Source organism: Carex rostrata, chromosome 13, assembly GCF_964058835.1.
Source record: "Carex rostrata chromosome 13, lpCarRost1.2, whole genome shotgun sequence".
In the NCBI taxonomy this organism is placed as follows: Eukaryota; Viridiplantae; Streptophyta; class Magnoliopsida; order Poales; family Cyperaceae; genus Carex; species Carex rostrata.
The window spans coordinates 5692559-5718524 of record NC_135930.1 but is presented as its reverse complement, the minus strand read 5'-3'; the positions used below and the strand labels follow the sequence as shown (position 1 = coordinate 5718524).

The following is a 25966-nucleotide window of genomic DNA, read 5'->3' as shown; positions in this document are numbered from 1 at the left end:
GTAACTAATGGATTAATTTATTCTTTTATACATAGAGATTATTGCAGAGGAATTAATATTTTACAAATTCAACATAAATACTTTGATTCTTCAAGATAAACACTAACAATTTACTAACAACTTATTAATGATGGAGCGGCCCCCTATGATTTTTCTAACAGTTTGTGCGGAGTTTTTTGCGGGGATAAAGCTACGAAGATTGTTATCAGGATTCTTAAATTTATTAACATGATATATATTAAGATGCAATATACATATAAATAATAATTAGACAATAGAATTACTAGAGGTGTGCAAGACAGGGCCAACTACCAGCTCACCCTGTATTTTATGCCACCACGCTTTTATTCACAATAAATTAAAGTGACTATATTTTATGAAGGTCAAAGCTTCTTTGATTGTTTCTTACACGATAAACAGATGCTAAAAACCCAAAACAACTTCCTATTTAACTTGATTTTAGCTTTGCTATATTTCAACCATTTTCCCATTAAATGTTCACAAGAATGATATTCAACTCATGATATTTGGCACCTCCAACAAGAGAGAAGGAATTTAATTAACCAAAAGCAAGACCAAGAAATTAAAACTATCCATGACGACTATCCCATCTTGTTCAGGCGACTCATTGCAGCAATGGATGGATGCACTCCGGCCACATGCACCATTCGACATGGAGCAGCTCATGATATATCGATTACCAAAGTTTTTGCATCATGATGGCAACAGACACTAGTGGAAAAACAGAAATCAGGATCGGCATATTAGGATCGGCTGTATGAACCAACCGATACTAATACCTATTTGGATCGGTTTTATCAATAAAACCGATACTAAAAGCTAATGAAAGCACAGCACATGAACTAATTGGATCGGTTCCTAGCTAAGAACCGATCCAGATAGTATCAGCATCGGTTGTTTATAAACAACCGATGCTGATACTATTTTTTTTTTTTTCAAAATTGGTTTTGCAAAAAAAAAAAAAAAAAAAAAAAAATCAGCATCTGTTGTTTAAATACAACCAATGCTGATACTTTTTTTTTTTCAAAGTTAGTTTTGCAAAAAAAAAAAAAATAGTATCAGCATCGGTTGTTTATGAACAACCGATGCTGATACTATTTTTTTTTTTTTTTTTTTTTTTTTTTTTTTTTTTTTTTTTTTTTTTTTTTTTTTGCAGAACTAACTTTGAAAAAAAAAAAGTATCAGCATCGGTTGTATTTAAACAACAGATGCTGATTTTTTTTTTTTTTTTTTTTTTTTTTTTTTTTTGCAAAACCAATTTTGAAAAAAATAAAAATAGTATCAGCATCGGTTGTTTATAAACAACCGATGCTGATACTATTTTTTTCACTTGCCAGAATTAAATTAATTTGTTTAAACTTTATGAAACACCTATCTTGAATCTCGATCATCTAGATTTTAGCACTAATATTTAACCCTTGAGCAAGAGAAAATTCCAGGTGAATGAAAGCTCTCTTTAATTTTAAATTTTGTAGGGAGCAAAGACCTAAGGGGGCTAAAAGAAACGTGTTGTTCAATTATTTTTTTTAGTTTTCAAAAGAAGCTAAACTTCTTAATATATAGCCATATTAAAAACTAGCTATGTTGGAAGCCATCTGTGTTGACTGTTTCATTTGAACACTGTTACCACGATAAAGATAGATATTTAATTTTATTATGTCATGATGTTTGTCTTTTAAAGGCAACATATATTTTAATGAAACAGCATCGGTTGTTTATAAACAACCGATGCTGATACTATTTTTTTTTTTTTTTAAATTAGTTTTGCAAAAAAAAAAAAAAAAAAAAAAAAAAAAAAAAAGTATCAGCATCGGTTGTTTATAAACAACCGATGCTGATACTATTTTTTTTTTTTTTTTTTTTTTGCAGAACTAAGTTTGAAAAAAAAAATAGTATCAGCATCGGTTGTTTATAAACAACCGATGCTAATGATAACTCCCTATAAAACCTGCTTAGGGTTCTTCTTATTTTCATTTCGCGCCTCTCATTTTCAACTTAGCGTCTCTCTCTGTCTCCGTATCTCCCTCTCAAAATCCTCAGTACTCTTTGTCAGCGAGAAGGCAGGGAGAAGACGCCGCAGAGTCGCTGTTTATGGCGCCTGACGGTGGTGGTCGGTGCAGTGTCAGCGATTCTCTTGGCGACAGCTATCAGTTCTAGAAGCTTCCCGATGCTTTGGATATCGAGCAACAGCTGTAAATGCCCCGTGGGTGAAAGTGTGAAACCTTCTTTTCCAGATTAAGTACGAATTTTGTGAAGTAATGCACGAATTAACAACAATTCATCTAAATTTTTCATGCTTATTTTCTGAAATAGGATGCAAGGAATTATTCTGGTATGGTGGAGGATTGCTGTTGCGATTATGAGACCGTCAATCATATAAATAAGGAAGTCTTGGATGGAGTTCTTCAAGAACTTGTTAAATCTCCATTTTTCAGATATTTCAAGGTGATATACCATACCACTTATATTTGGTAACTTATCAGTTTAGATGTACTGGTACAAATTGGTTTCAGCTTTACTCTCCATTTATAAAGAAAATTGGAGGTTCTGCAAAAAAAAAAAAAAAAAAAAAAAAAAAAAAAAAAAAAAAAGTATCAGCATCGGTTCTTTATAAACAACCGATGCTGATACTATTTTTTTTTTTTTTCAGAACCATCTTTGAAAAAATATAGTATCAGGATCGGTTGTTTAAACAACCGATGCAGATTATTGAATTATCAGTATCGCCTTCATCAGGATCGGTTGTATTCCGATACTAATATGCGTATATAACCGATGCTGATTCTATATTTTCCACTGGTGAGAGCTCTATTTGAACCGTCTACAATTTCAATTGGCCCATATTACCGTGGCAGAAGTAACATTTGTGTCATGGAGGAATACAAATTGCAGTGCCTCCGAGATTTCCTTTCCCGTAATCCTGAGGTAGGCCTCGAGGATTGCATCCAAGAGATTCTACTCATCGAAACCGAAGGACGTGATGCTACAATGAGGTAGTTGATTTGAGTAGCACAGAGTTTGTAGAGATGCTGCTTCTTGATGGCTGCTTCATCCTCGAGTTGAGCTTGAAGTACCAAGAGAAAGCACACGACATAAAGTGTAGGCCAGGGTTTCTATTCGATCCAATTTGGATGGACTTGCTACTTTTTGAAAACCAAATACCTTTCTTTGTCGTTGAGAAGCTTTTCTCCCTTGTAATCACAAAGAGTCATGATTCCCACGAGCTCCTTGTTAATATTTTTACGAACCTTTTTCTCACAAAGGAGACGCTCGGCCCACCCCTAATTTTGCGAGGCAAAATCCATCACTTGCTCCATCTTTACCACGAAATATTTGTGTCAAGGCTCGAATCCCGGTGCAAGTCATACCAAAGCAACAGGTGTTTTCCCAGCCTAAAGATATTGGAAGAAGGCAACTATCGAAAAAAGCTTGTTATTCCATGCGCAACACGTCTGCGTGAGGCAGGTGTGAAATTCAGCTACAAAAGGTCATACGAACACAAGTTTGACATAAAATTTAAGCGAGGAGTGATAGAGATTCCAACCCTAAAGATTGATTCAAATCACAAGCCTCTGTACCCAAACCTCATCGCCTTCGAAGTATGCCTTTGTTACGAATACCGCACACTGAGTAGTTACATCGTACTTCTCGATTTGCTCATCAATACAAGAGAGGATGTCGAGTTACTCCAAAGAAGTGGTGTTATTGAAAATACACTGCCCAATGAAGAAGAGATGGCGGCAATGTTATCAGAACCGGACGGGACATCAACCCGGTAAACTTCCGGGTCAACGGTTCACTGGTTGGACCGGTGAGTCAACCGGTTCAATTGCTGGTTTTTTTTAAATAATAACCACTTATAACATGAAAGCCCAAGATGATATTTACTTTTATGCCTACAAATAATTCTATAAATTTAATCTTTATAATTAAGGGTAGCAATATATTTCTACAAAATTAACAAAGCAAGTCAATTGTTTAAATAAATTATATTATGTTAGCTTCATACTATGCTATATTGCCGGCCTCCTTCAAGCATATCCTATTCCAGCATGTTACATATTTTTGTGCTTTTTCAACATATCAATATGACAAAAAATGTAACATTTGCATTTCTGTACGGTGCATACTTAATCCCAATTGTTCAATTTTTCAACTTCATTTCTTGTTGGCTCATCATGCTGGCTATACCTCGGATTAAATAAAACAATCAAGAAGCATCGTCAAATTCCCACGAGCCAACCTGCATCTAGGTTTAGAGTCTTGTGCCCTGAATTGGCTAGTTGATTAAGTCAAGTCCGAGCAATGCATTCCTTTCTTCTCAACTTCAATGACCAAGTTTGGAACTGATGACTCGAGTATGTTCTCCTCATCTCTTTATTTTGGTGGCTACAAGGAATTGTCTTAAGAAGGTCAGTTTTGTCATTTTCCACCTTCGTTGTTGGTTTTGCTTTCCTCTCTGTCGGACATCTTCTTTTTTGTTTGTGTTCTCAGATGGCATAGAAGACCTCTTTGCCCATCTAAGATTGGTGCACGTGAGACATGGAAAGTGTTTGTAAGTGGTTTATGTGAGCCACGTTTAATAGGACAATACCGAATAGAGGAAATGAAAAACTCAAGCGAACCTGTTTTGAACCGGGAATTTGGGTCGGTTTGATTTAGCGTTTTTTTAATAAAACCGGCCGGTTAAACCCCTTTTGAGCGGTTCATTAACTGAAGCGATGTTTATAAAGAACCGAACCGGACAGGTGACCGGTTCCGGTTTTTTCCGGTTGAACCAACCGGTCCGGTCCGGTTTTAATAACACTGGATGGCGGATTACCTAAATCTAATTGGCAAAGTTACCTACGTCGACTACTGCAATCACTACTTTCTTGATTTGTTCAAAGACATCAATGCTTATTATCACTTAAGATGGAACACACATAGAGCAAGACTGGTGCATGATTACTTCAGCAGTCCATGGACTGTGATCTCTGTGTTTGCTGCCTTTATATATATTACTGATTCTCTCCTTTATACAAATCTTCTATTCATTCTACCCCTACATGAAATGATTGACTGTATGTCAATTTGTATCACATTTTGATGGATGATCGTATACAAATTCGACACTTGATCATTGGCAATTTGTAACTTGTTTTTCTTATTTCATGGCCTCGGAGGCTAGGATAGTTCCTATGCAAAAAGAAATTGTAATTTGGGTCATATACTGTACATATTCTAAAAGATTTCTACGCTGCATGTTCTGAATATAAAAACTGTTTCAGCTACCCATATAAATATGCAGATATAATATCTTGGTATCTACTTGAGATCAAAATCAGGCACAGGTATGGGGGCTTGACTCTCATTTTACTCCAAAAAAAAAAAAAAAAAAAATCAGGCACAGGCAACCCCATTGTAAGAAAATGCTTGACCCTGAGGGATGTTCCTTGATAAATTAATTTAGTTATTTGATATATATCAGCCATAATAGTGGGCCTTGAGTCCCTTCAATATATATATAGAGAGAGAGGGAGAGATGGGTCTTGAGGCCCATTATATATGAGCATTAAAATTTGCAAGTTATTTTTATTCTGTTTTTTCCTTCCTTATTTCTGTAATAGGTCTTGTAATATGTAATATTGACAGTTCAGATAATCAATTTCAGGATTTTCTTTGAAGTCTAATTGAAGTCGAAATCAGCGAAAGATCAAGGCAACTGCGTTAGGCAGACAGTTTTGATCTTTTGTGAAACCTACGAATTTAATTTGAAGTCATTAAACGAGTCAGTGTGGTAAAAATACGTGTCGTATTTTAATGAGAGAATCAAGTTGAATTCATGAAGGACGACCTTTACGAAGCGTTTGCTTATATGGACCCTTAAATTTTAACTTGGTATTGAAATAAGTACTTATATAAAATTCAAGATGAACCGAGTTGACTCACCAAAATTACACAAATTCAAACCGCACTTAATAAAAGTATAACTTATTTTAGGTGATGCTTGCTTACCGCTCAGACTCAGTCGTCCTTTGGACTTTAATTTTTTTGAAATACCGGGCAGTGGCTGCCGCTCAGTCCTTTTGACTTGAATGATGCACGTTGGGGTTCATTTTCTTCTGCAGACACGTTCTAATTTTAATTTCTACAAACTTGTGGAGAGGAGGATTGACTTGTACCAAGAGAAATGGATAAAAAAAAACTCGAGGAAAACATCCTTGATTTATTACACATTTATTCGTAAGGGAAGAAGTGGAAAGGGGAAACGAGAGGAAAAGAGAAATGTCTGTTAAAGAAGACTGTGTCTGTGTCACCGGCGGCAGCGGATTCATCGGCTCATGGCTGGTGCAATTCCTACTTGACCGTGGTTACACTGTTCACACCACCGTCATGGATCTCGGTACTCTCTCTCTCTCTCTCTCTCTCTCTCTCTCTCTCTGACACACACACACACACACACAAAAACACATAAACACCCAAGTACAGAACACACAATAAAATTACTGAGAACAGTTTTTTCGTGTAGAGATTTTAATGGAGCAGTTTTCACTTTATCCACCACACGGATAATATGCAGCCCCATTTTGATTTTACAGTCCATGCGCTGCCTGAAGTCAAAACTCCTCTGTTAAAATCTTGACCCATTTTTTCTGACGAAACGTGTATTGTGCTGTATATATTACAGAAAATGAGAATGAGACTAAGCACCTGATGGCAATGGAAGGCGCAGCTGATCGACTGAAGCTGTTTCAAATGGACTTGCTGGACCCCGCCTCTGTGCTGGCACCGATCAAGGGAACAGTGGGTGTCTTCCATCTTGCATCACCGTTGTCAGCTGAGAACGATCCTGAGGTAATATACTCCTGCATCAACTAATAAACCAACCTCAATTAAGTCCTGACAACCTAACTGATTGGATCCTGTTCCAAATCTTGCTGAGGAATGGGAAACCTCAACTAAAAAAAATGTTACTACCTATTGCAAGTAAATACCAGCCATATTATATGAAATTTACATTAAATTAAATCATACTTGTTTGCAAACTGAATTAATTGTGTTATCTATCTCTTATGATTTACAGAACCTTCTTGTGAAACCAGCTGTGGAGGGAACACTTAACGTGCTCCGAGCTGCCAAAGATTGTGGAGTTAAACGTGTCGTGCTGACATCATCATCCTCCACAATTGCTCCGAACCCTCATTGGCCAGTCGATGCAGTACTGACAGAGGAATCATGGGCAGATGTCGACACATTCAAGAAGGATAACGTATGTCATTACTATTAATCCTAATTTTGTATTTTTATTTGCCTGTCTAATTCCTTGAGGATTTCTCATTTCTTCTCTTGTTTTGGTTTTGCCTAATGTAATTTATTCTTCTTTTATTCTAGTAAAAGTATTTACATGTTTAATGTTAATGTACAACATCAATATAATAATATACAATTTTACATATATACAAATAAAATGATATACCCAAGCTACCCATGCATCTCAAAGTTTTCATTGGAAAATAGTATTAAATTAAAAATTTCTTTGTATTCCTGAGTTATTGACTGAAGGCTTCCTTTTGGTGTGAGGTAAGGTGTGGTACCCTGTATCAAAGATTCTGGCAGAGAAGGCAGCATGGGACTTTGCAGAGAAGGAGGGCTTGGATGTTGTTACAATTTGTCCCGGGTTGGTTCTTGGACCGGTGCTCCCACCTAAGGCATATGGCAGTGTCATGATATTCACTTATATTCTCAAAGGTTCGCAACAACCTTCAGTTAACAAGCATTTGTTGAATATTAACCGAAGAATTTCAAGTTTCTGATTTTCTTACTGGCTTCTTGGAATTGCGTAATATATATGCCAGGAATGCAGATTCCGATGGAGAATGTGTACATAGGTTGTGTTGATGTAAGGGATGTCGCTCGAGCAATGATACTGCTCTATGAGAACCCATCTGCAAAGGGTCGACACTTGTGTGAGGAAGCAATCACTAAAACTTCTGATCTTGTCGACAAAATATGCGATCTTTTTCCTGAATTTCAAGTTAAAAGGTGAGTACGTACGTTTCTCTTCCTTCTCTTGAAAATTTCATTTTTTGTTCATGTTGCTTAATTTTATACTGTTGTTATTAGAATTGAGGATAAGCAACCTTGGCTGGTGCGAGCGAAGAATCCTTCCAAGAAGCTGATGAATTTGGGTCTTGAATTTTCACCAATGGAGAAAATTATCAAGGATACTGTTGATTCTTTGAAGAGCAAAGGACTTATCTAATGATTCTATTCATATGAATTTGTTTCATAAACAACTGCTATATGTATAAGTCGTGAAATGTAATAAAGACTTTGTGGGTGTAGATTTTGACAAAGCAATTATTAATTAATGCAGCAGACGGACGATAGATTGAAAACAATGTTTGCATATGACTCGTGCGCTGAATGGAGAAAAAAAATGCTCTGTCAAAATGTTTACCCAACTTTGTCGATTTCTTGGTTCTAACGAATAGGTCGTCAAATTGAATTCCATATCTATTGAAATATTAGTAGTTAGAAAATACCAATAAATTCTTGGGTATCTATGCAAAACGCAATTATGTTTATCAGCTGATGCTATGACTTCGGTGTTTTTTGGAGTAAAGCTAATGTTGAAAGTTGAAACAATAATACATGGACTTGTGTTTAATTCAAGCTTGTCAAATTCGTTCCAGGGTCCATTATCAAGTTTGAATAAAAAATATTGCACAGCCTTCTTGAGAAATCTGAGTTCAAACGCTCTTTAAGGTAATAAATCGAAATTCAAAAAAATTAAATTCAACAAATTATGATAAAACAACAGTTTCAATTTTATAAACTATAAAGACTCCATTGCACATTGATCCACAAGAAATTCCCTGTTGTTTATATTGGGCCCTAACTTTAAAGAATCTTCTGTTTTATATTGGGCCCTGGAATCAAAGTTATTTTTGTTTATTTGATATTAGCTATTAAGTCAGATAATAAAATTGTCAAGTTAGTTCTGTTGATACCTCCTCGTAAAAATAGAATTACATCATATATATTCTGATGTATAACAATTATATTCATTAAATTACAAAGAAAAGTATATGTAAAATAAGGACATTTTATGTTTCTCTTCGTTATATAAAATATATTAATTACTTTTGAATTATGGACTATGATGCAAAGGACAGATATATAATACAAGAATCTATGAGTATCTGCTAGAGTAAAATTGATTATTTTTAAGAGTAAGCCTATACAAATTGCTATTTTAAAAAAATATTTTTAGGAGGTGTTTGTTTTGTTTGTTTTTTAATGGTTGTTGCTTGTAGGTTATATTTTGATATGATGTTGGTTGGTAGTTCCTTTTTGTATGTATGTGCTATACAACTGTTTAGGATTGTAATACATGTGTAGCTAGTACTAACTTGGTGGTATATATAAGCAAAACTGTGAATTCCATTTTAATAGAAATCGATGATAATGCCACTTCTTTCAAAAAAAAAAATGTTTCTCAACGAAACCAAAGTAATAGAGTCATAGAGAACACAACGCTACTAATTTGCATTGAGCGATTAATGATATTTCCTATATTTACTGCCGCCCCAGTTAAAAAATCTCTGGAATTTGGCTATTCAAGAGGTAGAATATGAATTGTGAAGCAAAGTTGTAATATTATGCAATTGTGGGCTTAGTTGTAATTTGGTACTTCTTTAAATTTTGTATGCGAAGAGCGAAGACTTAACAAAATTAAGGTTGTATAGTGACGTAGTCAACAACCAAATGTCCGCTAAACAACAAAATAATAATTTCTACCTCAACATATATGACAACTTGATCAACAACATGCATGGCCATTAATTTACTTCAATAATTGGTAAGTCCCTGTCTGTTAGACTCACTGCATGATCACGTGAGAGATTCCTTTTTTTTTTTCAGATAATATATAGGCGACACTAGAATTAGGTGTGTGCTGATGTTTGAATGAACATGATCTAGGATGATTAGTAATGATTATATAAATATATGATGGAACAAATACGTCAGAAAAGCCCAATTTATCCGGCAGCTCAGTCTTACTCATTTGACCCGCTCTTTATCCGGTCGATCCTATATTGTGATGGGTTAGGTAAGAGCGGGCCTAGAGACGAGTTAGGTCAGACCTGGACTTATGCCGAAGTCTACAAGCAATCCATGGACCTTTATGTTAAAAAAACAAGCAGACTATCAGCTTTTATTTGCTATTAAACTATAATTTATTTTGTTGCTCCAGTAGTAAAATCACACTATTGTTTGTTGTTAAACTATGAATTATTTTTTCTTCCATTAGAAAAATCACATTATGAATTGTTTTATTATCTTGTATAGTCTATTTGATGTGGTTGAATATGAATGAGCTAGCAGGAATGTGCAGGCCAAACAGGCCCATGGGCAAGGGCATACAAGAACAAGCAGGCATGGACTTAGGGAAAAGACCCATAGATGAGCCGGGCATAGATTTTCATGCCCATCAAATTAGACTTAGGCCATCAGTTTTTAACATGCAAATCAGACATGGATTACCATTTGCCATCCCTTATTATACAAACGGTCCGATAGAAAAATCATCTTACGAGTTTTCCTTTAAAAAAAGCCCTCCTTTTCATTGGCAATCAATTTATAGAAGTTTAATCAGTTGCAGCACATGTTAATAAAAGTTTAACACCTTGATAAATTATGTACAATTTTAAATTATTTAATTCACTATTGCGGAAAAGATTGCTTGAATAACAGATGAATTAATTTAGTCATGTATCTTTTTGCAAGGGTGCCACACGGCAATATTTTTTCGCCATTTTTTATTTTATTTTAGTACACAAACCTTCGATGTTAGCCAACTACTTAACCAATTAAATATATAATGCTTCATCCTGCTGCCTGCAAGGCTGGAACTTGGTGCTTCAAAATTAACAATTAACAAAACAATAAAAGGAGCAAAGAAAAAGGAAATATTTTAAACATATAAAGTTTACAAAAAGAAAAAAAAAACTGAGAATATAGTTTAATTCATTAAATGTATAACTACAATCACAAATTCTGAACAATTCATTATCAAGAGAACAATAAAATTAAAATTCATACATAGGACATATAACCACTGCAAACCAACAACATTGAAGATAGAACCAGAACTCATAAAGCTGCACCCAAGCAAATACACTAACTAAAATATGGAAATCAAATCAACTCAAAGCGGATCAATAACGGTGACGATATGTAAATACGGAAACAAGCGTCTGCACCGAAGCAATAAATATTGCAAAAATTGAGCTACAAAATGATATAACCGCCCATCGGTTGTTGAAGTATTCATGCATGATATATCGCTGCTGTACGTCATGCTCACATTTTAATTAGATTGACATGTTCAAACAAGTCCGAATAATAGTGATCGTTGAAATCGACGATGACTTGTTCACATAGCTGTCTGAAAAACTGAATTGCATCATCTTCATTCGGCAGCAAGTTAAGTACAATGCCCCTGTTTTGAAGGATCTCTAAATCTCTTTTATTCTTGATCATGCAGTTCATCATGACCATCAGACCGGTCCACCTACTTTTGCTCTTGTCTAAACTATGCTCGAATGACAACAGGTTTCATCACAAGAGTCTTTCTCACCGAGTCGATGATGAGTCGAGGGATCTTTATGGTACTATTCTTGATGGTGGCATGGGAGTTGTTGAGCAGATCCTACTTTCTCAACACAAAGCCGAACTCCAAGAGTTGACTGGCTGATGGTATTACTAGAGGAATTCTGTGATCCTTTTGTTTCGATCGGCACCATATGTGCCATGGCAACGCCGAATATTTTTTGTTTTCAGGATCAGCTGGCAGAGAAACCTCATGGTAGAGGTGGAGAAGGTGGTTGATATTTCGGTTCAAAGGTCCTATGACCCCTCTAGAGTGTATGCTGTCTCCTAGGTATGTTTTATCACCAAGTTCATGAGATCTGTTTTGGCCTGGCTTTTGTTTTCGTCGAGGCCCTTTGAAATAGCGTACAATATAATTCTTTGAGGACGAAAAATGGAATTTGGTTTTCTACTAAGAGCAAATCGGAGGGAATGGTATCATGAATTCCGATCCTGCCCAGCAAAGGCGATGATGCTGGTCGGCCTCGAGTTTGAAAAGTAACTCGAGTATAAAGCAACCATCGAGTACTAGCATCTGAACAAATTTGTCATGGCTTATTGTTTTCTTGCTGTAGCAATTATCTGCACGATCCTTCACGTTTTGAATCTTGTTGATATAGGTTTCCAGATTGACTTGCTGATTCCGCTCCAAGAAATCATGTAAGTATTGATGCTTTTGCTCCTCTATAACCGAAAATTTAACTTGGTCGTGGTGGTACGGTCCGATCGGGACTATATTGGGCTTGTGCAGGCCCTCGTTCTTATTTGTAATAATGGAAAAAATAGAATTGTATTTCTTCATTGTTCACTTTGGACATATATATGCACCAATCTTACATTCAAGTCCTTACAATATTCTATATTTCTTTTCTTACCAAAAGGCCCCTATAACTTCTATAAATGAATAAACATACAAATCTTAATACTCCCCCTCAAGATGAGCAAAAGATATCCATCAAACTCATCTTGTCACATAACAATTATTGAGCTAAGTTCTTTGGTGAGACAGTCAGCTACTTGATCTCCAGTAGCTACATGACTCAGCTTCAATAGTCCACTTTCCAGTTTTTCCTTTATGAATAACTTATCGATATCCACATGCTTGGTTCTATCATGCTGCACAGGATTGTTGGCAATGCTAATCGTTGACTTGCTATCGCACCACAACTTCATTTTAGCTCCGTGATTCATCTTGAGATCTTCCAATAACCTCTTTAGCCACAACATCTCAGCAACTCCCAATGTCATAGCCCTGTACTCAGCTTCTGCTGTTGATCTCGAAACAACCGGTTGCTTCTTGCTCTTCCAGGAGACCAAGTTGCCCCCTACGAACATGCAGTAGCCAGATGTGGACCTCTTGTCATCTTGGCAACTAGCCCAGTCAGAGTCACAATAACCCTCAATGTTCATGTGCCCATTCTGCCTGAAAATCAAGTCCTTCCCCGGTGCACTCTTCAGGTACCTCAGAATGTGATACACTGCGTCCATGTGGTCCCTCCTAGGGTCATGCATGTAGCGGCTCACCACGCTCACTGCAAATGAGATATCGGGACGAGTATGTGTCAAATAGATCAATCTGCCTACTAGTCTCTGGTACTTCTCACAATCAACCTGTTCTCCTGCCTCTGCACTTATCTTGGCCTTCACATTAATTGGAGAAAATGCAGGCCTGCACCCCAACATGCCTATCTCTGTGAGCAAGTCTAGGACATACTTCCTTTGGAATAGAACAATCCCCTCTGCTCCACGAGCCACATCAATCCCAAGAAAGTACCTAAGCTGTCCCATATCCTTCACCTCGAACTCCTTCTCCAATCTTGCCTTCAACTTTGCAATCTCCCCCTCATCATCCCCGGTAATGATCATATCATCGACATACACAGCCAGCATGGTAATGTGACCACCATGTTGTCGAGAAAACACCGTGTGGTCAGCATTGATTTGCTGATAGCCCATACCTACCATAACCTTCCTGAACCTATCAAACCAGGCCCGAGGGGATTGCTTCAACCCATAGAGCGACTTCTTGAGCCTACACACCTTACCCACTGTCTGGTTTGTGCTAAACCCTTATGGAACCTCCATGTACACCTCCTCCAACAAATCACCATGAAGAAATGCATTCTTCACATCGAGTTGGTGTAACTGCCATCCACCATTCACTGCCATGGAGACCAGTGTCCTCACTGTGCTCATCTTTGCCACGGGTGCAAAGGTCTCATCATAGTCAATGCCATAGGTCTGACTGTACCCCTTCGCTACCAACCGAGCCTTGTAGCGCTCAACCAGACCCTCTGGATTCTGCTTTACTGTGAAAACCCACTTGCATCCGACAGCCTTCTTACCTGGTGGTAGTGATACAAGTTCCGAGGTTTTGTTCTTGCGGAGGGCACTGAGCTCTTCTAGCATGGCTGCTTTCCATTTTGAATCTTCTTTAGCAACCTGCCAACACTTAGGGATAGAGATAGTGTCTAATGATGCAATGAATGCTCCATGTACAGGTGATATGTGTGAGTAAGAGACAAACTGGGCAATATCATGTGGAAAACCATACCGGTTAGGAGGAATGCCCGCATTCTCGCGAACAGTCTGCCTTACCGGTAAGGGAGTAGGAGGAGTAGAAAGAGGAATCATATCACCTGTGTATTATGGGTCTGAGGTGGATGGTGAAAGTGTCTCAAGAGTCGGAGTAGGCAGAAACAAGGGACTTGGCATAGGTGATACTGTAGGCACAGCTGATAAGCCGAAATTGTATCTATTGAAACCTAGGGTTTGTTATGTAAATTAAGCCAAGTTTTGATTAAATTAGGTTTAATTAGGTTAGAAATGTCCAAAAGTTCAAGTTACTGCCCTAGTTATGTTTATTTTACAGGTAATCAAGTGTTTGGAGCTTAACGAAGCAAAACGGGTGAGTTAGCACGAAGATTGGAGCAAGGACCTTTATTGCGGCCCGCAATGACCTCTCCAGATTTTTCTGTGTAGTCTGTTAACTGCCTCCATTCATTGCGGCCCGCAATAAGTCGGTTCAGAGTCCGAATTTGCTATTTTTAGTTAGTTATTTCTAGGTTTTAGAGAGGGGTATAAAAGGGGACCTGTATAACAGATTGAGGAGGGTTTTTTAGGAAGAATTTCTAGTTTTGAACAAGGAAAAGCAAGGAAGAGAGAAGAAAGAAGGAGAGAACACCATTGATCAACCGGTTTTATTATTTTCTTTTCTTTGGAACTCTTTTACTCTTTTTGATTTCATTTGTGTCTTAGCCATGACTGGCTAAGGGCTTTTCTAGGGTTGATTAGGGTTGTACTTGAAACTTTTGTTATGATTTAGTTGGTTTTATTTTATATATTCTTGTTCTTTGTTATGATCTATTCTTTATTTTAATTGATTGTGAAGACTTAATCGAAATCGCATGAAATCTTAGGATTTGGTATTTGCAATTGAGAAATTGAATATTAGGTCCAGACCATAAGGAATAGGGTATTTGATAGGCTAAGTACCGAGAGGTGACACTTGTCTTATACTGGCTTTACCTAATAGTTTAGAAAATTGTGCCAAGTACCGAGAGGTGAAAGCTAGTTTTCTAGATCAATTGGGACAGTAAGAACTTAATGACTTTAGATTAGAGTAGCCAAGTACCAAGAGGTGATGTTTATTCTAATTTAAAGATGGTATTAATATAGAGATATCGCTTTGTACCTATAACATCCAACTGTGCCTTCATAATTATAGAACAAATTTAATAAACCAATTAATCATAACACTAGTTGATAGGAACCCTAAGAAACCCTAATTTCTCATTCTTGTTAAAAATCTAATTTTGCTTTAAAGACTTTAGTTTAATTTAGTTCGATCACTACCAAACAAACCACTTGAACAAACACAAAACCTTTTTATTTCGCTTTTACTAAATTAAATTGTTAGGTTAGAGTTAATATTCCAACTTGTCCCTGTGGAGACGATCCCTAAGTACTACTTGACAAGGTTGTACACTTGCAACCGAATTGAGTATCAACTAGGATTTATTACTTGTATTGCAAACACCACATCAACAGCTCCCTCATTCTGCTTTGTTTTCCTTGTTGGGTTTTGACGGTTCAAACCTGTTGATTAAGTATGTTGGGGTTTTGACAGTTCAAACCCATTTATTTGCTTAAGGTGCGGAAAGAGTAAAACAAAACTTTTACATCTAACTTAAGCTACGGATTAAATGAATCAAGAAGATCCGTTTAATCCTATTTACAGATCTACTCCATAATTGATTTTCTAAAGCTTTAAATCTATTTACCAATTAAATAGATTAATATAACAATTTATACCTTGTTTCCAAATCACAGTTGGAATGCAGACCGAGCGAGAAGAGCCACACCAGGGAAGAAATCGACTCGGAATATCACACATGTGATACCTCTATTGGTTATCCACCAGGACTAACTAGAAAGCGATTTATTTCTTTTGCCAGAAATACTATAAACCGCGGTATATAGCAAAAACATTATTCACCGAAATTTTTCGTTTAATCAGATTCACTAAATAAACCAAATCTGAAATACCGCAAAAATTCGGTAAAACACTATTCATCGATCCGAAAAACTGTAAACAGAGAAAGAGAGAATTCCAATTAACGAAGTAATCAGATTAACACGTGAATTAGTGAATTTTCTCTTTCACCTATGCCCCTCTATTTATAGGCATTCGAGGAGGTTCGCAAAAAGACCGAAATACCCCTGAAGTTGCCAAAATTACCAATTTGCCCTTTTGTAGAGGTATCCAATTTGGATTTTGCTATTTCATATTGGTTGGATGATGCGTCCAAAGGGTATGGTGCAAAGTTTCAGTACAATTAGATGTACCTTTTAACCATAAATACATTTTTGGTTCAGATTGCAAGTATACAATCCTATCAAAGTAGTATATTGTCGGGTATCGATCCACAAGGAGTATGATAAATACTTAGTTTAAACTTTACTAATTAATTTCAGAAAATAAAATGAAAGTAAAGTGCAATAAAAGTAATTGGGGGGGGTTTTGTTCTAATTAATCCTAAGTTTGGGTTCAATACCCTAAAGAGAGGAATTAAAAACAATTAAAGTAAATAAAGGAAAGAAAGATTGGTTTGCTTTCAAGTAAAGGAGATCTAGGGGCATTCGGTCTACAATCCCTTGCTAACTTTATCTATTCAGTATTTGTTTAAGTTCATGTATGATTTGATGAGGTTTCTAACCTAATATGTTATTAAGGGTCACTTTCTTGAATTAATAACGTGTCCAAGGTAACTCGAACTTCTCGATGAAGTCCCCCACCCTAGTTACCTAGAACCATTGAGCTCTTGTTAGTCTCTCCTCTCCTCAAATATTGATACTTCACGATTAAGTCTTTCATACCAATACCCGATTTGATTTGAGATGTCCTAATTAGGGTTTGCCTTCACGGTTAGGTACTTCACCAAATTCCTAACCTTAATTTCTGTAGTTCCGGCTTAGATTACAAATTGGTTACAATCCTAATATAAACCTAGGGTATTTGTATTCATAATTTGGTACTCTCATCTCGTCCTAACTTCTTTGGATCCTTTGACAAAGAGATACCAAAGCGGGACTACTGCGATTTCAAGTACTAATTATGTAATTAACACAAATGATAAATCACATAAATTAACATCAAATCCCATAAAACAATCATAACAAAGACAAATAACCGAATAAGATACAATTAAACAAGTTCATGCATTGACCTAAACCCCTAGAGAGAGAACTACTCTCTCATGGATAGATCCAATACAAAAATTGGCAAAGTAAGAAGAAATAAAATAAAGGAAGTAATTACACCCTTTGACAAATCAAAAACCTCTATCTTGCCGACTTCTTGCTCAGGAAACCCTTCTTCTCCTTGCTTGAAAGCTTTCCTTTCTTCAGAATTTATCGCTAAGTATTGTGTGTGTAGAGAGAGAATGAAAGAGGAAGAGATAATTATGGATGATGGTTGGATGGATGGATAAACCCCCTCTTTTATAGCCAAGGATCATGCCCAATTAAGAGCCTAGGAAGTGGAGTTAATGGGTGCTATATTTGAATTGTTTCCCCAGGATGCCTTGTCCAAGATTAGTTGTAAAAACGTGTCCATCATGCGCCAAAAATAGAAACGCTGTCCAAAAACGTGTATTTCTGGCTGTCTGCGAGTTTAATGCATCCGACCGACTCTAAATTTCCTTTTTTTAGTTTCTCATGTTGTAGATCTTCTTCTTACCTTTCCAAAAAGTGGTCGCAATCCTAAATCGGAGTTACGAGTCAAAAGTTATGGCCATTTTAAGTTCAGGCTCCAGTTATGAGTTCTGCTACAGTGCGTCCGCACTGCTACAGTCCCATCCGCACTGGGATCCGCACTGCGGCTGCATCAAGATCCGCACTAGGCTCGGACTTTTCTTGTGCGACCAAAGTGCGGCTGCATCGAGATCCGTGCGTCCGCATCGATATCCGTGCATCCGCACGGATTTGGACGAATAGCTTATTATACCTTTTTAAAATTGGCGTGCGTCCAGAAATCCATCTAAGTACTTAGTGCGGTCGTATCGTAAACCGTGCGTCCGCACTGGGCATTTTTCTTCGGTTTTTCTTCATTTTTCTTCATTTTCTGCAAATTAAAATCAAACAAATGCAGTAACTTGATCCTAAGTGTATTCTATTCACTTTATATTCAAAATACAAGATATTTGGTGTTATTTTGTGATAAAAGTCAGATCGAATATGTATATAATTTAGGTCTATCATTGGATTTGTTTAATGGATCCTAAACCCATTAACCCAAAGGAATAGTAAATAGTAACTATCCAAATCAAATATGTATAATTGTCATGTACAATTATATTCGTTTGCGGTTTTTGTTTGGTAATTTTATACAACATGTCAAACACGTTTATAAACTAACCAGTATTTTTGTTTGTCATTCTAAATGACGTATAATTAATTATAATTAATTATATCAAGTATAACTAATTATAACCATTAGTTTTTGCTTTATCATTTTTACATGACAAATATAATTTAATTATAACACGTATAATTAATTATAACCATCTTAATATTAATTACAATCAATTTATAATTAATCAGTAAGATTATCCGAATAGCTCCTATATGGTGTGACCCAATAGGATCTGTGTTATGTTGGTAAATAGAGTTAAAACTGTTTTAACTTCTATAATCATGAGCGGCATCTGGCAGTATACATCATGACCATCCAATTACACAGATGATGCTGTACTGTACAATATCACCATCCAGTAAACAATTTACTTGTGTCTGTTCTTCTGTCTCATAGCTATCAGATCAGTTCCAAGGTAGATGTGTGTCATCCTTATTAACTGAATCTTTTCTTGATCTTGAGTAGACTATCAAATATAATTACTCTTGTAATTATACCGCATGCAAATAATCTAACTCTACCAAGGGGCCCAGTGATGCTATAGCTTGTATAAAATACGAGGGACAAATAGTACTTTTGGTAAACCATCACTTAGCTAAGTTATACATATGGAAGTGCTACCGTTATGACTGTTTTTTACGGACAGCGTTAGATAACACTCACACATACACATCTCTTAGCTAGAACGATGAATACCTCATACTGTAGAACTTTACACTGAATGAAAACATTAATGACACGAACACAATTCTATTTAATGTTTCATTCGGGGTCTGTCAAATATCATGTTCCTAGAACATGTATCTATGTGATTAAAATGACATCTCGTGTAAATGGTTTGTAAAACTTAACCATCTTTTAATCCACATACTAACCTAGTAACGGTTAATTAGTGTTCCTGCTAATTACATTGGTCAGTGACTTTTTAAGAGTATATATCATCTTAATTATGGAGTTTTACAATTCCAGTCATGAACTCGAAATGATCCATAATACAATAATACTCAAGGAAACAAAATGATATATAATTAAACATCCAATTTATGAACAAAGTTTTATGATAATTTATCGTATTATTGACTTCTAGATTATTACACTAACACTCCTAACATACACTTCACGGTATCTCGACTCCCCCTGAGCCTTCTCTCACCATCCTTCTCTCACCATCATTACTACTCTCCCCCTCTCGCCTCATACCTCCTGTATCGAGTGAGTCTCCAAAGGGTGAAGTGTCCTCTGAGGAGTAGTATGGTTCGAGCTCTCGGAATGTAACATCCATACTCACAAATAGTCTCTTCTCCATAGGGCTCTAGCATACATACCCCTTTTGAGTACCCGAGTACCCAACAAAGATACACTTCACAGCCCTTGGATCCAATTTTCCGACATTTGGTCTGTTGTCTTGCACAAAGCACACACAGCCAAAGGTTTTGAGAGGAAGAATATCTTCATTCTTACCTTTCAGCATCTCCATCGGGGACTTCCAATCTAGCACCCGCGAGGGTACCCTATTGATCAAGTAGGCTGCTGTCAGAACTGCTTGCCCCCACAAGTACTTTGGAACTTTCATCGAAATCATCATACTCCGAGTTACCTCAAGTAGATGCATATTCTTCCGTTCTGCTACCCCATTCTGCTCTGGTGTGTACGGGCACGTGATTTGATACTATATTCCCTGAGATGACAAGTACTCTCCAAATGCCCTGTTGGTGTACTCTGTCCCATTGTCAGACCTCAATACCTTCACAACTGCACCGTATTGAGTCTGCATCTCTTTGTGAAAATCTTTGAAGCAAGCAAACACATCACTCTTGTTTTTCATCAAATAAATCCAAGTCGCACGAGAAAAATAATCAATAAAAGAAACAAAATATCTAAATCCATTCACAGTAGTTGTGGGACAAGGTCCCCATACATCAGAGTGAATCAAATTAAAAACACAAGAACTTCTACTACCAGAGCTAGCATAAGAGCTCCTGGTATGTTTTGCCTAACTACATGCATCACACACTAGTGTTCCTTTATTGGCATTTTCAAACAAAGACGGATACAACCTACTCAAAACAAGAAATGAAGGATGACCTAAGCGCCTATGATGGAGAAGCAGTAAGTCCTCCACACTTCTTTCAACTCCTTCAGCACTCTCTACCATAGATGAGAGGGCCGAGTCCATACCCTTTCTATCCATGTACCACAGCCCGCTATCCCAAGTGCCAATCCCAAGCCGCCTGCCTGTCCCCTTCTCTTGGAAGATCACCTTAGGAATATCAAACACAACAACACAGTTTAGTTGTAATATAATGACACTTATGGATAAGAGATTCACTGGAAAAGAAGGAGCATGCAAGACATTAGACAAAGTCAAAGAGTTGGTACATTTCACGGTACCCTTACCAACTACGGGCTGAGCCGTACCATCGGCAGTTTGAATGCTCTCTGGGACTGTTAGGCGAGTATAGGAAGAAAACTCCCCAACAACACAAGTCACATGGCGAGATGCACCAGAGTCAACTATCCAATCTGGTGATCTCGTGGTGGGTATAGAGGCTAGAGCAAAGGTATCATGAGTACCTGTAGCTGTGTGAGCAAGAGAAACAAAGTTACCCCTAGAAGAAGTAGAGGTAGACGCATCATCTCTCACACTCTTCCCATCACATGTCAACTTATGCTTGCTTCTGAGCCCCTGAGAATAAGCCTCCACGAGTGCCTGATCCTCCTCGGTAAGTTCCCCACCGGCTTCTTCTTCCTCCTCTGCAACCATCAGATGTGCTCGGTTGGCTCCTCTTCCACCTCTCCGACCTCCACGGCCGCGACCACGACTCCCAAACGGCCCCCTCCCACCTGTGTCTCTCTCCTTTGGTGGCTTAGGGCAAGCCTGCTTCAGGTGACCTACCTCACCACAATTGTAGCACTGTCAAGTCTCGCCTCTGTACCCTGTGTTACCTGAGTTTGAGACCACTAGTGCTGAGTTCACTCCTGGAAGTCCTCCTGTTCCAGCCTGTAGCCTCATCCGGCTTTCCCCCTGTATCATGGCTGAGACTACCTCCACAAGTGAGGGAATCCTGTTCCCGCTCAGTAACATAGCCACCCTCTGCTCAAATGCTGGCGCCAGATGCTTGAGGAACAACATAGTCCTATCCTCCATGGATGCCTCTCTCTCAGAACACGTAGGGTGTGAGCAACATGGTTGGACCCTCTAGTGATCATGCTCTAACCATAAGCGCTCCAGCTCTATAGCATAGTCCTGCACGGTCTTCGCCCCTTGTACCACATCCGAGATCTCCCCCTTGATCTGGTACACCCTCATGATATTCCCCACACCATCATAAGTTCTTTTCAACTTGTCCCAGACATCCTGTTCCTTTTCGAAGCCATCCATAGTGTCTGCAATAGACAAAGACAACGAGCTCAGAAGCCAGATGTACACCTACATGTGAGTCGCCTTCCACTCATCTCTCCCCGGTGCACCCTCCATTGGCTCTGCCTTGTCCCCAGTCAAGTACCCCTCTAGATTCTTTCCTGCTAGAGTGTACCTCACTCGACGTGACCAGCTCAGATACTTCTCTGGCCCATCGAGTTTCGTATCAATAGGTGGAAGATCCAACCTATGCTGCCTCGGCTCAATAGGAGCTACAGGGACTGCAGGAGTTTGGCCCAATCCAGACATGGCAAACTGTCGCTCATGTGAGTCATCATGGCATTCACATCCTCAGCAGTCAGCTTCACAATAGCCTCAACAAATGGATCCCCCTCCTTTTCCTTTTCCGACATTGATCGGACTCAGATCTACGCCTCACGTATTGTTCTAAGTCCGAATCACTTTTACAAAATCGAGTTCTTGACCCGATTTAGATCCACATCTCTCCCTCTTCACCCGATCTTGATCTAGTGCATCAAGATTCGAGTTAAAAAAACAATCAAACTTTGATCCAAGTCCCCTTCTCAGGTATCGTGGGGTATAGGCCCCCCACGCCGGCCAAATCACTCAACAAAGACCCAACCTACCTTGGTTGGTTAGAAAGAAGAGGAAAAAAAAACGTAGCTGTAGCTGTTGCTTTTTTTTTTTTTTTTAGTTCAAATGAAACCTTTTTTCTTTTGCAAAATGCAAGTGCAACAAGTGTATGTTTGCTTGCATTAACTAACAACCACGACCTCTACATGTAACAGTTCTAACTTAAAAAAAATGACAAAACACAGTAACGGATCAAAGGAAAAGAATCAACCAAAAAAAAACATGTAGCTAGCAACTAAGAAGAGAGGAAGGGCAGAGCTCGGCCTTGCTGGCGGCGGCCTAGAGCTGCTGGTCGGTGGCGGAGGTGCCAAGCGGAGCAGAGCTGAGCTGAGCGCCTAGATCATCCTTAGCAGCTGATCCGAGCAGGTCGGACCTGCAACTGTCGGGGCGGAGCCCAGCCGGCCGGGCCGAGCTTAGGCCGTGCTCAGCGGGACCAGGCGATCCTACTGGCGGCGGGCGGCGCTCAGGCGGTGGCGGGCGGAGCTTCTCTCTGCCTTGATCTGATCTGTGCGCGGTTACTGTAGCGCTACATTAAAAATCGGAAAAACGGAAGAAAACGGCTAGGGTTTCAACCTTGCTCTTGATACCAAGTGGAAAAAATAGAATTGTATTTCTTTATTGTTCACTTTGGACATATATATGCACCAATCTTACATTCAAGTCCTTATAATGTTCTATATTTATTTTCTTACCAAAAGGTACCTATAACTCCGGAACAAGGGAGATCGTAACGGTTTTCTTTTTGGTTGCCTTGTTGGAATATGGTGCGAGCAAATTTTTCATGGTTTCTTCCAATGATTCAGATTCTATTGCCATTACAGTAGGAAAAGTAAAATTGATGTGCTACTTGGAGAAGAAATTTGAATATAGTGGACTTAATTTAGTAGCCGAGGAAAGCTAATTGATTGTTCCACTTAATTCAGATTATATTTCGTTTCTTAATGAAATCAGTGGTATGTACCAATTTTATAAAAAAATAATAATAATAAATTATTCGTGATAAAAGTCCAAACTATAACTAGAAAATAAACCATAGTATTAATTACATAAGTAATTATTTTAACAGTGTTGAAGGAAACAAGGGTGGATTCAAATCTGGTTAGGTACTACTCCTTCAACTGGTGAAATTTATAATTCTCCGTTGACCACTATAATTGAGGGACGCCAATCTTGGATCCTACTTCGGTTAATGTGAAGTTTCTTGGAAAACTCTAATCAGTATTTAATTTACACAATGACCTTTAAGTCATTTCCTATTCTAAAATACAGATCCGAACAAACCTCTTTTCCACCATGTGGAGGTCTGAATTTGACTACATATTACAGAAAAGCCATGCCATGAAACTTTGAAACAGATTACAGGGATGTTTTCGCTGGCATATGATATTAATATTAAAACCTCATTTCCAAAAACACTGTTGAAATAATTACTTCTGTATACTAATACTAATGTTAAATTTCTGGTTATAATTAGGACTTCTATGAAGAATTTAATTAATTAGGCTTAAAATATAGAGTAGGTCTCTCTTTTGCAAGTATCAATCTATTTATACCAATGCCTATGCCCATAATTTTGGACACAAGAGAGGCACCCGATTAGCTTTTCTTTGTCACTTAAGTCCACCCTATTTATATTTCTTCCCAAAAATTAGCATATCAGTTCTATTTTTTTTTTCCTACTGTAATGGCAACGGAAATTAAATCCGTGGCCGACAACATCAAAATTTTTCTTAGCAAAATACACAAAAAAACTACCACAAACAGCTCAACGATCTTCCTTGTTCCCGAGTTCATTACAGCTGAGCATGAGGACATGTACAAACCAAAGATGGTCCCGATCGGACCGTACCACCACGACGAACGAAAGTTCATGGCAATAGAGGCGCGCAAGCATCACTTCCTGCATGATTTCTTAGAGCGAAACAATCAAGTCAATTATGATACCTATATCCACGCAATGCAAAACCTGAAGGGTCGTGCCCGTGAGTGCTACAGCGAGGAAGAACTAATCCCAAGAGATGATAACAAGTTTGTTGAGGTGCTATTAATTGATGGTTGCTTTATACTCGAGTTACTTTTAAAGCACGAGGAAGACAAGGGCCACCGCCATTCCTGGGCAGGATGGGACTTCATGGCTATTATGTCCGATTTGCTATTGGTAGAAAACCAAATTCCATTTTTCGTCCTCGAAAAATTCTACGCCACATTGAAGGGCCTCGATGATAACACAAGCAAGGTGGAGCTGAAGAAATTGGTGGTGAATAATTTGTTTATTAAGTACCTGGGGGATAGCATACACTCTAGTCAAGTAAAAGAACCAGGGAACATCGAGATTGACCACCTTCTCCACCTCTACCATGAAATTTCTCTGCCAAATTATGAAAACAAAAAAATATTCGGCAATATCAGTGCACAACCAACCTTCAAAAAAAGTACCTGGGCACAACCGGGGCAGGGACAAAAGGATCACAGACTTCCTCTCGTAATACCGTCTGCCACTCAACTATCTGAGTTCGGCTTTAAGTTGAGAAAGCAGGATTCGCGCATCAATTCTGACCCCGACATCAAGCATGGTAGAATACACAGTACCATAAAGATCCCTCGACTTGTCATTGACTTTGCCAGAAGGGTTATTTTCATGAACCTTTTGGCATTTGAGCAAGGCTTAGAAGAGAGCAAAAGGAGATGGACTGGTTTGATGGTTATGATGAACTGCTTGATCAAGAATAAATCCGATTTGGAGATCCTTCAAAGCAGCGGCATTGTACTTAACTTGCTGCCAAACGACGATGAAGCAATTGAGTTTTTTAGGCTTCTGAGTAAACGAGTCTCCACCGAATTCAAGGATCACTATTATTCGTACTTGTTTGATGAGATCCATCAAAGCTGTGAGGCTTACTTCAGTCGGAAGAGAGCAACGTTCATGCATGAATACTTCAACAACCGTTGGGCAATCATATCTTTTTGTACCTCAATTTGTGCAATTTTTCTTTCCACAGTGCAGACTCTTGTTTCCGTATTTACATATCGTCATCGTTTTTGATCGGCTTTGAGTTGATTTCATTTCCGTTTTTATGTTAGTGAGCTTGCTTGGGTTTAGCTCTAATTATGAGTGCCGGTTCTATCTTTAATGTTGTTGGTTTGCGATGGTTATCTCAAATGTATGGAATTTTAATTTGATTGTTTCCTTGAGAATGGATCTTTTAGAATTTGTGAATGTAGTTATACATGCAATCTATTAAACTGTGTTCTTATTTTTTTTTCCTTTGTAAACTTTGTTATGTTTAAATTATTTCCTTTTTCTTTTGTTTTTGAAGCACCAATTAATTAGTACCAGCCGTGCAGGATGAAGCATTTTATATATTTAATTGGTT

At 37.9% G+C, this 25966-nt stretch overlaps 3 protein-coding genes and 1 long non-coding RNA gene across 4 annotated transcripts; 3 read left to right on the top strand and 1 right to left on the bottom strand.

Annotated features, from left to right (window-relative positions):
• Positions 1 to 3047: 3047 nt before the first annotated feature.
• LOC144563873 (UPF0481 protein At3g47200-like) lies at positions 3048 to 4678 on the top strand. The gene is made up of 2 exons (XM_078313339.1): positions 3048 to 3796; positions 4516 to 4678. Exons 1-2 carry the CDS (start codon positions 3048 to 3050, stop codon positions 4676 to 4678), a joined length of 912 nt encoding a protein of 303 aa, XP_078169465.1.
• A 1401-nt stretch (positions 4679 to 6079) lies between these two features.
• On the top strand, positions 6080 to 8402 carry LOC144564317 (cinnamoyl-CoA reductase CAD2-like). Its single transcript, XM_078313917.1, has 6 exons — positions 6080 to 6406; positions 6692 to 6858; positions 7088 to 7273; positions 7590 to 7752; positions 7860 to 8046; positions 8128 to 8402. Exons 1-6 carry the CDS (start codon positions 6289 to 6291, stop codon positions 8264 to 8266), a joined length of 960 nt encoding a protein of 319 aa, XP_078170043.1. The 5' UTR covers positions 6080 to 6288; the 3' UTR covers positions 8267 to 8402.
• Positions 8403 to 19731: 11329 nt separating this feature from the next.
• Positions 19732 to 23169, bottom strand: LOC144564861 (uncharacterized). Its single transcript, XR_013514762.1, has 2 exons — positions 21152 to 23169; positions 19732 to 20837 (listed from the first exon to the last, which is right to left on the bottom strand). It is a non-coding gene; the product is annotated as an uncharacterized LOC144564861 (long non-coding RNA).
• A 1107-nt stretch (positions 23170 to 24276) lies between these two features.
• On the top strand, positions 24277 to 25635 carry LOC144563872 (UPF0481 protein At3g47200-like). Its single transcript, XM_078313338.1, has one exon. The coding sequence runs from the start codon at positions 24277 to 24279 to the stop codon at positions 25633 to 25635; it is 1359 nt and encodes a 452-aa protein (XP_078169464.1).
• The last annotated feature ends 331 nt before the right edge of the window (positions 25636 to 25966 follow it).

Coding starts and splice junctions, on each gene's coding strand:
- LOC144563872 (XM_078313338.1), top strand. CDS start 24,277: ATGGCAACGGAAATTAAATCCGTGGCCGACAACATCAAAATTTTTCTT.
- LOC144564317 (XM_078313917.1), top strand. CDS start 6,289: ATGTCTGTTAAAGAAGACTGTGTCTGTGTCACCGGCGGCAGCGGATTC. Junction 6,407..6,691: donor CACCACCGTCATGGATCTCG/GTACTCTCTCTC, acceptor TATATATTACAG/AAAATGAGAATGAGACTAAG. Junction 7,753..7,859: donor ATTCACTTATATTCTCAAAG/GTTCGCAACAAC, acceptor TATATATGCCAG/GAATGCAGATTCCGATGGAG.
- LOC144563873 (XM_078313339.1), top strand. CDS start 3,048: ATGCTGCTTCTTGATGGCTGCTTCATCCTCGAGTTGAGCTTGAAGTAC. Junction 3,797..4,515: donor CCGGACGGGACATCAACCCG/GTAAACTTCCGG, acceptor TTGTGTTCTCAG/ATGGCATAGAAGACCTCTTT.